At 42.8% G+C, this 16,357-nt stretch overlaps 1 protein-coding gene across 1 annotated transcript; it reads left to right on the top strand.

The window, feature by feature from the left end:
- The first annotated feature begins 12,292 nt into the window (after positions 1 to 12,292).
- On the top strand, positions 12,293 to 15,416 carry LOC136458113 (rhomboid-like protein 14, mitochondrial). The gene is made up of 2 exons (XM_066458108.1): positions 12,293 to 12,811; positions 13,142 to 15,416. Exons 1-2 carry the CDS (start codon positions 12,572 to 12,574, stop codon positions 13,934 to 13,936), a joined length of 1,035 nt encoding a protein of 344 aa, XP_066314205.1. The 5' UTR covers positions 12,293 to 12,571; the 3' UTR covers positions 13,937 to 15,416.
- Positions 15,417 to 16,357: the final 941 nt, after the last annotated feature.

The raw sequence follows: 16,357 nt of genomic DNA, 5'->3' as shown, positions 1-16,357 counted from the left end.
GAATCACAGTGAGTGTTTACGAAAGCATCACTGGACACTCGTTTACCGAGTAATTAGCTCTATTCAAATCACTTTAAGCTTGTATCCAACTTAAATAACAAGAGCAACTTACCTAATTTGCATAACCTAAGATAAAGATACTCATCTTCAGTTAAAGGCCTAACACCTAGGAACAGTACCATGAACTTAGAATAGTAAAGACATACTTAAAATAACAGTTAAAGCTTCATATGCAACAAGTAGTAACTTAATTTTATCATAACCAGAGTTCTATAACTCCAATTGACTCGCAAGAGGACATTCTAGAAAGCTTATGAAATTCTCTACAATTCATTTGTAAATATCAAAGCATGATTCTGAAGTTGACCGAATCCAATTCCAGTAGACCTAGAATCTGTCCCGCAATGACAGGGTTGCTAACTTAATTATTTAATGATGGTGCAAAAGTCTAATTTGACCAAACCAAGTTTACCAACTTGTTTTTCATACTTAAGAAACATCAGAAAGTCTAGTGCTAACTTCTAAATAAATTATTTAATACCCTTTTCTAATTTATCTAGTTAATTAGGTGATTAAAGCAATATATAGTAAAACTATTCAGGAAAATCTACAAAAATTACAGTAGCTATCTCATGCTTCACATAGACTACCATAAAAATTTCAAAGCCATTGAGTAAGTACAACAGTCTACATAAAAATGATAAGGCATAATGGCTTAAAATGGCATAATTAAGAAATCCTAATGAAAAGTGTCAAGCAACAGATTTCCCATTTTTCCTAGCATCCTTCTATCCTAATAATAGCACCCATCAAAATTCACCTTCACTGGATCTATAGAAAAATTATGAAAATTCACACAAGATCCACTTATCAATAAAAGGAAATTCTATAACTTAAAAACTACACATGCACTAGCTCTGAAATTTTAACCAGAGACTCTACTAAATCAAAATAGAGGACCCACAAAATTTCATAATTTTTGGACCACAGAAACTCAAGATAAAATTCAAACAAGTTTGCATGCTTCTAAAAACACATTTCAAACTCCTATTTAATTCATCCAAGTTTTCTAAAACATGTGCTCCTATTATATTTTTATTAAATACTAGACATGACCAGGAACTTAACAAAATTAGAACCAAAGCATTTGGATCTATATACTAGGAGCTACATATTTTTCAAGATGTACATAAATCTGTGAAATAAATAAATAAAACAAAATCGGAAAAACAACTCAGCCACAGCTGGGCCAGCCCACGTAACGGCGGCCCGCGAGCGCACAGTCACGGCCCAAGACGACGGCGCGGCCCAGCGTGCTCCCGCCGCGTGCGTCAGCGGCTGACAGGGCGGACCCGCGCGTCAGCGAGACCGAAACAGGGGAGGCGGCCTCGGCGACGGTGAAACTCAACGCCGGTGGCTTCTCCGGCGAAACCATCTACTCTACGACGTTCGCCATGAACATGCGCATCTATTGGTGACCTCAATCGGTGCTATGGTGGTGGCTAGAGGGGTCGGTGACTGACACGGCGGCGCACGGTCACGGCACGGCCGGCTCCGGTGAACCGACGACGACAAAGCCCCTATCGGTGACCCTACAAGCTTCAGTGGTGTTCCTATGACCTAGCGCGTGGCCGAGGAAGGATTGGGAGCGGCGCGAGGGCAGCTGGCCGCGTGGAGCGCCAACTCCGGCGAGCTCCCGCCATGGCCGCGGTGGGGGAAAACGGCAATGCGTTCTTACCGAGGCTCAAACGACCCGGCTGAAAGGTGGAGGAGGTGGAGGAGGTCACGGCGGGGCTACAGGCGGACGGGGCAACGCATTTTGCCAAGACGCGGAAGCTAGGCGAGAGCGAAGCTCCGGCGGCAATGGCGGGCGGCTCGGTGCTGCGCTGTGGGAGGAGAGGAAAGGCGAAATGGAGAGGCGAGTGCGTTCGGGCAGGCGCGAGTGGCTTCAAGGCACGGCTGCGACACCAGGAGGCGCACGGCATGTGGCTAGCGCGACAGCAAGCCGGCGACGCGCGGTGCACATGCGTCCGGCGTTTTCTGAAAAACGCGACCACTGTAGCTTCCATTTAGTCGGGGTGAGCAGCCTGACAGCGTGACTTCCTCGCGGTAAACTGGCTAATCCGTTGCTTGTTTGCAAAAACAGTGTTCATGACAAATGTAGACCAAACATCCATCTGCAATTTACTTTCAAGAACCATCACCTAATTTGCCATGGATCAGAAGTTACAACAAGCCAAAGATGGCTCGATCACACTGAAATGTCATCAATGACTTAGCAAGATTTTTCAGTGTTGATTAGCATGAAATTCTGACTTGTGGGCCATGTTTGACCACGTTCTAGACATTTTCATGAGTTGACCATAAAACAACTTTTGTTCCTTGATAAATTTGCTACAACTTTTGTAAAGAGTGCACAGCCATGCAAGGTCTCTAAGTTGCACTTTTTAAATAGTCAAACAATGAGACTCCAAGGGTCAATTCAAGTCAAACTTACACTTGAGGGCATCTGGGTCATTTTGATCTACATGAACAATGTCCCAACAAGTAACCTAAGTGTAGTTAAGGTGTATTAGACCATAATCAACCACTTTACAAACTTGTTATACCACTTCTAATGATCACATGGAATAAAACAATTAAAACAAACAATTCAATCATATGTTGCAATGAAATGTTTCATATGTTTCATGGCTTGGTTGTTATTCTACACTTGTCATATTTCTACCATGTTGCCATGTTTCAAGGTATGAGAAATTTATGTTGCATTCATATGTTGCACCACTATCATTCATAAGCACCCCAATACGAAACAAACAGAATGTGCGAATGTTGCATATGTATGTTTCAGTGACAATGGAAATAATGACATAGATGCTACACATGCTTATGAAATGAAATGCAATTAGTGGAAGCCAAACACCTAGGGTGTTACACGGAAGGTGAGAGTTCTCTTGATGTTCTGAATTCTTCCACCAATCATGCTATGATAGAGCAAATTTTAGTGGAGCCTTTGCTTGATTTATCTTTGTCACAAGATGATTTGTTTGATGTTCCTTGTGATAAAGATGAATTGGTTGATGATGGTTCAGTTTTACATGTTTTGGAATCAACCACTTGTGTTGAAAATGTTATTCATATTGCTACTAAAACTGATAAGCTCAAACTGTTGTCTTCTTTACATACTTTGGGCTACATTGAATTTGATGTTTTGTGTAACCTAGATTGCTTGGAGGAGAGCCTATTTAAATATGCTGATTTGCCTTGGTTTTCTAAACATACGTATCATATTATTGGCAAATATAACAATAAAGAATAATATATGATACATCGAGTATACATTTATAGTAATATGAATTCTCCTTTTGTTGTACAATATTATGATCGTTTAGAGGGCAGCCATAATAATACAAATATTTTTCATGTTTCTCAAAGAAACAAGTTCACTTCCAAGAAGGGGAGTATTGTTGGTTGTCACCTATATCTGCTAGACCATCTATTCCTGCATTGTCTTTGGTTAGTTCTAATCTTTTGCATGATAGTGTTGACATACATCATGTGCATTCAGATCAAAGAGTCTACATGCTTACTGAAATTTTTATGCGAGATGTCATGCTAGAAACTTGGAAACATGGTCATGTTCCTTCTCACAATTATTTTAGTTCCCTTTGTTTTCGCAACTCCAGTTCTCCTTTATGTTGTGCAGGATCAGTTTCAAGCACAATCGACGTCGAGGATGGCTTTTTCGTCAAGAAGGGGAGGATGATGAGGACATGACACCTATGCATATGACCATGTTTGGCACATGGTATGGAGAGGTAAGAGGCCAGCAAGGGTGTCCAAGTCAAGAAGTAGGTCCGAGGCTAATTTGGTTCGAGTCCCCGAGGTGGAAGCCCAAAGCAACTCAAGTTCGAGTCTGTCTCGGTCTCCAGGACTAGTCTGCCTTAAACTGGTCACCCAGGACATATCCAGACTCTATTTTTGATGATCCACATATGGATGGAAAGATAATTGGATAAGGAAGCCAACCCAATTGGTTTCACATCAAAAGCCCTTCGGAATCAACAGGAATCATCAAAATAAGTCAGCGTCCAGAATCTATCAGGGTGTTGCGACACCGTCTTTTGGTCCATTGGACCGTGTATCGTGTTTGGGCCCATTAGGGGGCGTGTCCAGGGAGGTGACGCCCAAGACTCTATAAATACCAGACGTCGCTCTCCTTAGGGTTTGGGTTTTGTTTAGTTCTTGATTTCCTCGTGAAACAGACATCATTTTGCTGCAACTGTCGTCACCAAGGCCGCTTGCTGTGAACCAGGGCCCTAGTTCTTGATCTTGTTCACCTATGGCAATTAGTCCTTTCAAATAAAGACTTGAACTCCTTCTTGATTTCATAAGCCTCATATTTATTTGCAATTTTAGATTGCGTTCATCCCGTTCTTGCTTGTGTTCTCAATTCGCTTGTAGGAAAGCCTTCTCGGCGAGGTCAATCACGTTCTCATAGTTGATAACCAATGGAGCAAGTGGTGTAACAGTTGTGGGGTCCGAATCAATCTTGGTTCGAAGCCTAGATCATGAATGTCGAGTCTCCACCAATCGACACTATCATACCTTTCGGAAGATCGGGCCTAGTCTACATTAGAAGGGGTCAACGAGCGGGCGCCACTCCTTTTGGTCCAAACCTTTTGGTCAGCGACTGGGCCATCCTTCTGGCCTATTGTATTTAGGCTCTTGGGCCGAGCCTTGGTGCGGAAGCCAGTCCTCGAGGAACCCTAGGTTTATGAACCCGACAGTGCCCCATCCACACCACCTCCACTTCTGGTGCACTGTGCCCCACCTCCGTTCACCCACTATAAGATGCCCATGGCCCTTGCTCTCCTCTTTCATCCCCATTCCCCTTGAATCTGAAGCAGCGCTCATAGAGTAGATCCTTTCGTTCATGTAAGTTGGAGTAGCTCAGGAAGTAACTAAGGCGAGAAGAAGCAGTCAGAGATAGAGCTACAAGATCCAGTCATCGCTCATGAAATGAGGGTCGCCCAGTCAGAGGTGATTGCGTAATTTGAGAAGAAGAAGGGATCTGGTTTTGTCAAAGAAGCTCAAGGCCAACTCCAATTAGTTTAAGTCTTAGGGTTCGCGATGATCGATTTCTCACCCTCATGCTTCTAGATCTGTTGGTCATGCGCCATGTTTTGGTTTATCATTATCTTGTTGTTTCTCCATTGCCCTCGTCTATCTAGACTTCTAGATTAAGCCTTGGTTGTGCTAGGTTGCTCATAATTGTGTATCTCTAAATCTCTGTGTGATTTAGTATTCAAAATCGTGTAATCTTCTGTGTAATTTCTATTCTGCGAAGTGTAATCGCATTTTCCCCTTCCTAATTCTTGTTTTGAATCTCAGGACAAGATTCTTTTAAGGGTGGAAGGTTGTAACACCTCTGGTGTTACGAGCTTGCTTAGCACCTTGGTTAAGGTCAACGAAAAACAATTTCTGTAAACAAAAACAAAATATAACTTGTAAATAGTACTTATGTAAAAATAATGAGCAAATAGTGTAGATAAGAATGCAACTTTAGGTTTGGAAAGAGAATAGTATTAACCAGTGTTTTGGGAGCTCAAACATCGAGTCCAAAATTTAAACTATAACTTTTCGTTTAATCGGCAAGAAATTGAACTTATGTTTAAAATGACATTTTGGTGAACTATATTGAGCAAAATAGTTAAAAGGATGCTTAAATATTTTGCTCCTATGGGTTAGTATGAAGTATGGACTATTGTGTGAAATGCTTATTAGTTGAAATTAATAAGGTTTAGACATATTAAAAATTATGATGAAAGAGTTAATGGTTGTTAGTTCTAACTGGACTTTGCCCCTATTCTAAGTCTAGAAATGATAGTAGACAATGCTGTTTTGACATTCAAATTCTAACAAAATTGTTTAAACAATAACTTCATGTTCTTGTACTATTGGTTGCCTCTAAGCGAGCACTTGAGCATGGCTTAGGTGGTAGTGGTGTTATGTGTCATGTTGTCCTCTTAAAAATTTCCCAAACTGCGCTAAAACATGTTGAAACTGTGTGTTGGCAATCCGTTCGCCAACTGGTGTTCAGAGCGACAAGCTCATATTGGCATCCATATATCTCCTTCCCTGGTTGCTCTCTGGTCATGGGGATGGCATTGCTAGGTCATTGGCAATGTCGACTTTACAATAGGGGAGTTAGTTGAACCTAAAGTATGATCGTTAGTAACTTTTGCTACGCTTTAAAATGCGTGTACATCACCTAGGGTAGCCGTTCGGACTGTGTTCGCAGTCACCACTGGGCACAACACAGTTGGCGTTGGGGTCATGTCACAACCAAGCCACGACCACCAGCCCACGCGTGTGCTAGGCCAATGCCGCGCTGTGCCCAGGCCTTGCGTGGCCCAACCTAGCTAGCGGTGGTCTAGTCCCACTGCCGTGGTCTACGTGAGCCAACGTCTAGCCACCGAGTCGTGCACAGGGTCATGGTGGAGCTAAGGCGGTCACCACCTTGATGATGTGGCGCTCGCCCCCACCCTTTGTCCTACCTACCACGTTAAGCCTCTAGGCATGTGGCACTACCGTCACATCTAGGTCGATGACCCTGGTCACCGTGGTGCTGAGATGTCTCCCTGTCCCGCCCCGCTAGCCGACACCGGTGCGACCTGCTCGGGTCTGGCCGCTCCAATTCAAGCGCGTTGCGCTAAGTCCTCCCTGGTCTTGTCACCTGTGCGCACATGCTCATACTATAACTATTGGTCAAAGCCACCGTCTTAATCCACTCGAGCTCACTCATGTGCCTCTCCATGACATGACCACTGCAGGAGCACCGCGTGCTCTACCTCTCAATTCGCTTAGCTTAGAGCTTTGTAGTTCAATTCCTTGCACTAGCAAGTGGCCTAGGGAGTCAACTAGCCGAGCGACCCCTATCAAGGCTATGTCGTGCCTTGACATGGACGAACTTAGTGTTTCCACGGCCACTGGTCATCTCACCGCCGTGGACAGCACGTTTGGGGGTAAGTCGCTACGGTTGGTTTTCGCTCAATTCAAGTCGTCTGGAGACTTGTCTTGACCCCTGGTACCGGTGTTCGCCCTAGATCCGCTGGAGGTCCCGCCATAGATGAGCTGACGCAACCATGCCACCGTAGAACGAAGCCACCTCCACCACACGCACGTGGCCAACATCACACAGGGCCTCCCCATCCTCACAAACACCTCGGTGGTACTTGTGGTATGCCAATGGTGCTCATGCACCACTTCTTTCCTCTTTTCGTCTCCCTCATTTATCGAAATGGCGGCGCTATCACCACGGACCACCGCCTGTTGCTGCAAGCATAGTCCTAGGCACCACCTAGTATCCCACCGCTACCCGTCGTCGCTGTTCGAACCATAGGTGGTGGTCAGTCCCTTACTTTGGTCAAGACTAGGTTCCTTTTTGCTCAGTGCGACCATGGGTGGCCATCGGTCGCCGCGTCAGTCGTGCACGAGAACGCTGGAGACCACCCCATTGCAAAGACGACACAGCTCAGGTTGATTTGTGCAAAGCTTGAGTCTACGGTAACAGTGCTTTGTTGTTCTGCTTAAATATCTAAAAGCCCGAGCCCTCTTTTATAAAAGAGCCCCCTCCCCCGCCTTGGGCTGTTGATGTGTCGGTTGTTGCGCGCGTCCACTCCCCGTGTTGGGCCAAGCCAGGGATGCTAGGCCGAATGGTTGCCACCGGCCCTTTTCCTTTTCTAAGTATTTTCTAATTTAGTTTCTAAGGTAAACTTATAAATTCAATATAAAATTATGTAGTTTACTGAAAATTGTGAAAATAATTTTGTTCAGTTTCTAAAATCATGATCTATCTACTAGTGTATTTTGTTCACATAGATTCATAGAGTTTTTAAGAGTAATCTAATTAATTTGAAGTACTTAATATTGTTAAAACATCAACTTGTAGGAATTATTGTGAGGAAGGCTCTGGAATTTTCACAGTAAATTCCTAACAATATTGGGATCCCACTATAATTTTTGTAGCTCCATAATAATTAGTTTGCTAAGGTAGCTAAATGAGCCCTAGTTTGAATATATATTTAATCAATAAAATGCCAAAACACCTTAGGGTTGTAGAACTAAAACATTTTCTAGAAATGAGGTCTTATTTGATGACATGGATACATAGCCTAGTATGTTAGTCATTAGAGCTAGCCCATTAGCTTGCGAGGCGTAGTCATGTTTTTAGAGTTGCGGTTGCCGTTGGTTAATTACGTTTTCTGCGTTGTATCTGCGAACATCATAACAGAAAACGATGGATCATGGAGTTGACCAGAGTAGCAGCAAAGGTGGTGCTTTGGTGATCATGTCGCCATGGTGGAATGCTAATCGTTGGTTATGTCTTGCCCAGGTAAGCCCCGGTGCATAATCTCTAATATTCTGTACTTTATTTTATGCTTGTGCATTAAGTTTTGAGGAGTTGAATGAAGCCCACTTGCATATACATATGTCCTTATCCCATGAGTCTTACTAGTATGATAGGATCATGTAGATTGCTATGCTAAAGGATCTGGTAGAAGTCGAGTGATTACCTGTCACTAGCGAGAGATAGGAAAGATATTATTGTTATTATTATATTACTATCACATGAAATATATATAGATGCTAATTGGAGACCGGGCGAAATTGTACTTTGGATCTAGATTCAGTTAGGCAATCGAGCGAGGCTCGGGTTGCACTTATTCCGCCTGTGTCGATTGAGGATCGTCCGTTGCTGTGGATGGTAGTCAGGTCACAGACTTATTATCCTGAGCACATACTTGCTTATGGGAGCAGAAAAACTTGTTACTCTCTTATCATGGGTTCTGGCTCTTTTCGGACTGGCTTTTAGGGGTGGGTATTAGATGGAGGTCTAAGCACCATACTGAGACTGGGTCTTAGGTATTGGGGGCTTAGAGTTCAAACTTGGATGGGGACCTAGACCCCTTGATAGGAGTGAGATGAGTTGGTTCCGTTTGTGTCTAGGGTACAAGCGGGGCATGTGTTTTGGTGTACCCAGCTAGGATACATTGATTCACGAATCGCCGTTTCTCTAAGACGGTACCCACTTGGCTATGGTCTAGCACCGTAGTAAGAACTAGGAATATGAAAGATAGAAAAATGGTTTTGATTGCTCACCACCTGCTTGAAAGTAGCATAGGTGCTAACATAGAATGGTTAGTTAATGAACTAATGATGACTGCTAATAAAATTGAGTATAAGGACGTACTGTTTAGTAATGTTTTCTGCAGATGCAAAAACCCATAAGCTAGATAGCCTTGCATATCCTTAGAGTCTTTTATTTTCCTCATATCGGCTAAGTCTTGCTGAATATAATCGAGTACTCAGGGTTTTATTTCCCCCTGTTGTAGGTAACCGGAGGATACATAGAGCTGACTCTTGTGTGTGTAAACCTTTTAGTGGGCTCAGAAAGGATTTTTTCACGCTACAGACATAGTGTTTATTTACAACCCTCACTAAAGGTTTTTAAAAGAAAAGATGTAAAAATTTGCTAGCCTCTCTTGTACATAAATGTCCACTATGTTAATACTTCACCATGTCATTAAATTAATCTGTATTTATGCTGTAACTCTGATCATATGTTTATTTTCCTGCTGCAAGATAAAACTTGCGAGCTTGAAATGTATAAAGTTGTTTACATGTAAACTATTTTAATCCCGCTATTGCATTCAACTTTTTTAAATACTCTAATGTTATAATAAAGTGATGTAAGAAATGTTAAGAATGTTGTAAGCTTTATTCTCTTATTTATGATCCTGACGGAAAAATGTAGATTTTCGAGTTCAACCCTTGGGGTGTGCTCGACAGAACGGCATGATTTAGTGCACTCTCTTGGGTACTTAATGTCTAATGAAAGATAAGTACTCTTGAGAGGGCATTAGATTAGGCGGTTCTGCCACAACATATGTCACCTATGATCGGACGTAGGCCCTACGCCTCTAGTCACAAACATTGTGCTATGTCCGGTCGAATTCCAAACATAGTCCGAGCATGCCAACTCCTTTAAAATTGACCGAACGGACACCAGCCGAGTCGGGTCACTTTGAGTTTAGCATCCGGTTGATCAAAAACACCTCCTTATGATCTCCAACTTCACCACCCTTGCTCAAATGTATCAACCACCAAATGTATCACCTTGTGCACATGTGTTAGCATATTTTTCACAAATATTTTCAAGGATATTAGTACTCCACTAGATCTAAATGCATATGCAATGAGTTAGAACATCTAGTGGCATCCTTCTTAATAGTATGGCTATCTATCCTAAATGTGATCACACCCACTAGGTGTCTTGATCACCAAAACAAAATATCCCTATGTATTTCATCCTTTGCCTTGAGTCCATTTTGTTTTCTTCTTTCTTCTTTTCTAAATCCAAGCACTTAATCATCACCATGGCTATCACCACCATCATCATGATCTTCATTGTTTGCTCCACCACTTAGAGTGTGCTACCCTATCTCATGATCACTTAGAGCAAAGGTTAGCACATAGGGTTTCATCAATTCACCAAAACCAAACTAGAGCCTTCACCTTTGTGTGCAGTGCGCCACTGCCCAGCTCCACACCACCGGCGAGCTCTACATCGGTGAACTCTCTCCATACGCCAATGAGCCTCTATTCGCCCAAGCAGCAAGGAGATGTTACACTAAAAGCACATGTTGCAAACATATGTTTCAAATATTTCAGGTGTTTTCAAATGTATGTTGCAAGTATTTTATATGGATGTTGAAAAAGTAGATCTGGATGGTGCATATGTTGTAATGGCTATACACCTATGTTTCAAGTGTATGTTCCTAATGTATCATTTGTTTCAAACATTTGTTGCAAGTATTTCAACTAGGTGTGTGGCGCGGTAGATGCCTCGGTGAGGCCCACGAGCATAGAGAAGGTCCGGCTGTTGCGGCTCCCTAGCATATGGGCTGATGGTGAAGATGGAGGCCTGGGCCACGAAAGAAGAAGCGATAGGGACGGGATGATGTGGGTGACGTGGGCACGACGGGGATGGGACCTCGCGGGCGTAGCCATGGACCGAACGGTAATGGGCACAGCGGATCAGGCGGGATGGGGCGCGGGCACGGGCGTGGGAGCTATGTCTGGACGCTGTAATCCGTTCAGACGTCCAGGTGCTAGTTGCTCTCGGTCCGAAACACTACTCTTAACACACAGCTTCACTACGGGCACTATCGCAGTCGGTTGCTTTGAAACTGACAACAATAATATATCATTATCACTTCATAGCTATAACCGCTAGTGATAGGTAGGTTTTCACTATCGGTTTATTGCTATAATTAACGTACCTAACATTTTTGGTTCGTAGCTATGTACTACTTAGGCCCCGTTTGGAAGAGCTCCGCTCCATGATTCTTCGGCTCTGCTCCTTGATTCTTCGATAGGGTGACTTCATTGCATTCCTAGGAGGGAGCAGGTGGGGAGGTGATGAGAATTGATTCTCTGATGATGATCCCCATCATAATATAATAGGGAGCAGGGTGAAGCAGGTTTTGTTAGCTCCCAGCTACTCGCATAAATGGAGAACTGATTCTCTCCTGATCCTCACCTAAATCAGTTGGCATTTTGAGCATTTAGCTAGATGTGAGTGATTCTCTTTGGAGAAGCGGAAGCTGGAGCTCTCCCAAACGGCCCCGTAGTTTGCCCAAAAAAATCAAAATTGTTCATATGGAGTCAGATTACTAATATATATTATAATAAAACTAGTTTGATCGGACTTTTATTTACATTTATTGGTTGTCACATAAGTATTTTTAATGATGTGATAATATTTTTTTAAACAAAGAAAATAAATAAATTTATGGAGATAAAACTCTCTTTGCTCAGTTAACAACTCAGCATGAGTCATAGAATTAGATATGAGACTATATGAAACTAAAGAATGAAACTATGCATTGAGGGAGATAATTTTATCCATGTTTTATTTTATTGTATGTTCTTGGAACTCAATTTAAGCCTTATTTGATGCATGTGTATCCTACTTCAATTCACGTGTGTTGGAGTAGATTGAAACAGAATTTAGTTTGATTTCACTCCGATCCACTTTGATCCACATAAATTGAGATGGATACATGTGTATCAAACGATGCCTTAGTGGAACTCTCCACAAAACTAACCTAGCGACATATAACATGAATAAAAAGGTTAAAGCTTGCCTTATTATAAATATAAAAAACAAGATTAAGATATGATTTTTTTAGGGAAAAAAAACAAGAGAAAGAAAGAGGGAAAACGAGGACAAGCGAATTGGGGGCGGAGCGGTCGAGCGGAGCGGCGCGGCTAGACGCGACTGCCAGAGTCATCCGGAAGGTTCCATCGCCTTGCCGCCATCCATCCCATCCCTTGCGCCCGAAGAAAGAACACGGAGATTCCCCAAGACCCCAACTGAGATCCATCCAAAATAAAAGGAGATGAGTGCCCGCGAGGCGATAGGAAGCCAGTGGAATTTGTAGTAGAGAGTTTGCGTGTGAAGGCAGCTGCGGCTTTAGTTCGTCGGTCGGCGATCTCGGAGATGGGGTCCGGCATGAGCCGCGGCCGGCGGCGCAGCTTCGGTGCCGGGGCGTCGGGAGGGATGCTGCCACTGCTGGCGCTTCAGGTTCTGATCGAATACGGCCGCGCGGGCGCCTCCCGGCCGCCCGTGACGGCGGCGTTGCTTGCCGCCAACGCGCTCATCTATCTCCGCCCCGGCGCGCTCGACGGGATCCTGCCCTCGCTCACGCGCGTCTCCTTCAACCCGCGGCTCATCATCGAGGTACCTAATCTTACCTACTTATCCATAGCGCAGTTAGAAAACGAAATTCCAGTTATCCTGTACACGTATCGAAATCCCACCCATTTTTATTTCTGTTAATCTGCGAGTTGCAGACTTGCAGTTGTTGCGGTATGTGGTAGACAACAGGGACGAATAAGTGCGACCAATAATAATGAAATGGGTTGTCAACTTCGAGTCCCGACACACACAAATTTGCTAGGACACCATCGCCCAATGATTCCTCATATTGCAATCACACATATATAGGCATATAGCAATGTATTCAGTTCTAAGTCCCAAACTAATTATGATGATTTAACATTTTTGCAGTATGGTGACTTGGTGCGCTTCTTCTTGTCACCGTTCTACCACTTGAGTGAAAGCCACCTGTTTTACAACATGACATCGCTCCTATGGAAGGGCATTCAGCTTGAAACATCCATGGGTAGTGTCGAGTTTGCTTCCATGGTTGCTGTATTGCTTGGTCTGTCACAGGGTATCACGCTGCTCTTGTCCAAAGGCTTGCTCTTGCTTGGTGATTATACTGCGTACTACAATCAATACGCTGTTGGATTCTCTGGTGTTCTGTTTGCCATGAAGGTTGTGCTGAACGCCTGGTCAGAAGACTTTGTCTATCTGCATGGGATGGTTATTCCAGCGAAATATGCTGCCTGGGCTGAGTTGATCCTCATTCAGGTTTTCATTCCTGGGACATCCTTTCTTGGCCATCTTAGTGGAATACTTGCTGGATTGGTTTACCTTTGGCTGAAGTGTGCATTAAATGGGCCAGATCCTGTCACTCTTCTGATGTCAAGCATTGCAAAAGTCGTGACCTGGCCAGTAAGATTTGCTCAGAATCTTCTATGGTCTGCCCATTCACAGGGACGCTTTACAGGTCAGGGCAGGGTTGGGCGCCGGCAATCAGCAAGAGATACTCCTCGAGGGTTATGGAGGTGCTCAGCCTGCACCTATGACAATTCAGTTTCCACAGATATATGTGAGATGTGCAGCACTGCACGAGAGGACCATGCTTTTTCGCAGAGACAGGATCATCAAGCTGGAGGTAATGGAGAACTCTCAGTTGATGAGATACGCCGAAGGAGGCTGCAAAGATTTAACAGATGATGTAAATCATTGTTATCAGCACACACATTGTGCCATGCTAAACAAAGGTCTATGTGAGTATGTATGATAGTTCCATTCCTCTCCTAGATAGTGTAGGCACATTTTGTTCTTCTCGTGATGAGGAATGTTTACATAATTGAATTTTTCCTCATTATTTGAAGGAGACTGTTACTGATATAATTTTAGGTTGTTCAGAAAGCCTTGGAAGTAAGCAATTATCGCCTAATAATATAAATTATCCCAGGGCACGTCGAAAAAAAAGTGTCTGCATATGTGTCACCTTTTATATATACAAGAAAAATCCGGGCACGGCATTGCCAGGTTTAGGCTAGCGTTGAGGGTCTAACCAAGCTGCCTGTTGTACCTTCCATGCGCCAACAACGATGCTGCGATGAAGGAGAATTAGGGTGGTGATTCACTTGCTCTGGCACTTCATGTATGCTAGATTTGAGTAGACCCATGCAGATGAAAGAGAAGCAGATGTGTACAGGTATTGTAGATTTAGATTGAGAGGCAGTAAAAAGATCACATGTGCATACAGCACGAGATCAAGTATTGGCAAGTGCTAGTTTTGCTGCTCAGAAGAAAGAATGGTCACTTCCATGATAATTCAGATGTAGTGCAGTATTGGAAGAATATGCAGATGCCAACTAGCATAAGCAATCTGATCTCTTGCCAGAATCATTTCATGATGCTTGGAAACCTTGGAGGCATGCAGTAGCAAACTAACTGCTTCACATGAAAAGTTTCAGAAGAAGTTAGTCTCAGAACCGCTGCATAAGGATATCCTTTTTAGCTGTCTGTAAGAGAACACTTCTGTGGAAATTGCAGTATTCAAATATGAAGAAGCTCAGTAAGGTTAATTTTTGGAGTTGCAAACAGTCGAAATATCCAGGAGTGAGAACAATAAGGCACATAAATAAGAGACACAGACTCGGAGCATAAATGAAATTGCAGTTGAAGGCTATACATACATTAATCAGTCACTTATGGAAGAGGGTGAAGAAAAGACACAATAATTATAGTATTAGGCTATCTATAGTTATACAAAGATAAATGCAGGGGATATAAATTATATTTTTGTATTGAACTATTGCATAACTTTTTAGTCAATTCTCAAATCAAAATTAAAGGGCAACAATACTTCTATGCTACCAGTTATAATGTTGACTGGGTTCAATAAGTCATAGTCTGAATATTGATAACATGTGTCCTACTGAACCTTTATATACATGTTCCTTTATGCAGATACAAGGTAGTCTTTTTTGAATTGAAGCTAATTGGGTTCTAAATGATTCTTGATAATTGCTAATTGGGTTCCTGTAGGGGGGATGGTCCTAGGGAATTAGCATTCTGTAGTGGACCTATTAAGAGATTTCACGTACAAGTTTCCTTACTGAAATATCATTGATAGAGAGCAACTATTATTGGTACTTGATCTAATAGTCAGTATATAAAGATTCAAATGTGAGTAAAGCAAATATTAGGGAAGACTGAAATATGATGCAGTGGGGTCAGCAGAAGGAAGGCATGTAGAAACAAATCAAGAGATTTGGCGGCGCTCAAATCAGACTCTGTAACAAATCTGAGAAGCAATCTTAGATGCATACCTCTGTAATTTTGGCTCAATGTTTTGAGTAAAGCATAGATCAACTGAAAAGACTAAAAGCCATAATCAGATAGCATCGCTTTCACTGTACTATAGTAACCATCAAGTTTGTGTAACGTGAAAGTGAAATGAGAAAACAGACAAAATATAACAACTATAAGGTGTAACATTTGAAATGATAAAACAGACAAAATACAACTATAAGGTGTAGCATTTGGTCTTTCGATTTGATAGGTAAACAGAAATTCATGTTTTAGAAAACAAAGACTGTAATAAGGTAGGCACAATGACATGTTTTAGTAGCAACTGCCGATCAGATTTCAGATTGGCCATATTTTTTTCAAAAAAAAAAAAGATTGGCCACATTTGGCGGTGCAGAGTTGGGTATCACAAAGACTGTAATAATTGACAGGAATAATGCACATTTATTAAATTCTCTGAGCTTATTTGGAACGTAGGAATGTTAAATAGAGGAATAAGAAAAAACGTAGGAATAGAAAGAAGGAAATAGAAAAACGGAGGAATGGAAAACCAAAGCAAAAATACAGGAAGGGGCGTTTGAAATACAGGAACAAAAATATAGGGAACAAGAATTAGGTGGGTTCCACCTATGAAAAAGTCAAACAGGTACACAGCTTCTCAAGTTGCATTTCTTGGACACTGACATGTTGCCCCTACAAGCCTGGGTCCCATTATCAGTGTGAGGCCAGCTCAAGTTTCACGTGCGAGTGTGTGTGTGTGTGTGGGGGGGGGGGGGGGGGGGGGGTGGGGGGGGGGGGGGCGTGGGTACCAACTGCGGTGCCAGATTCTTT

Source organism: Miscanthus floridulus, chromosome 6 (assembly GCF_019320115.1).
Source record: "Miscanthus floridulus cultivar M001 chromosome 6, ASM1932011v1, whole genome shotgun sequence".
Classification (NCBI taxonomy): Eukaryota; Viridiplantae; Streptophyta; class Magnoliopsida; order Poales; family Poaceae; genus Miscanthus; species Miscanthus floridulus.
This window is presented reverse-complemented; position numbering and strand designations above follow the sequence as displayed.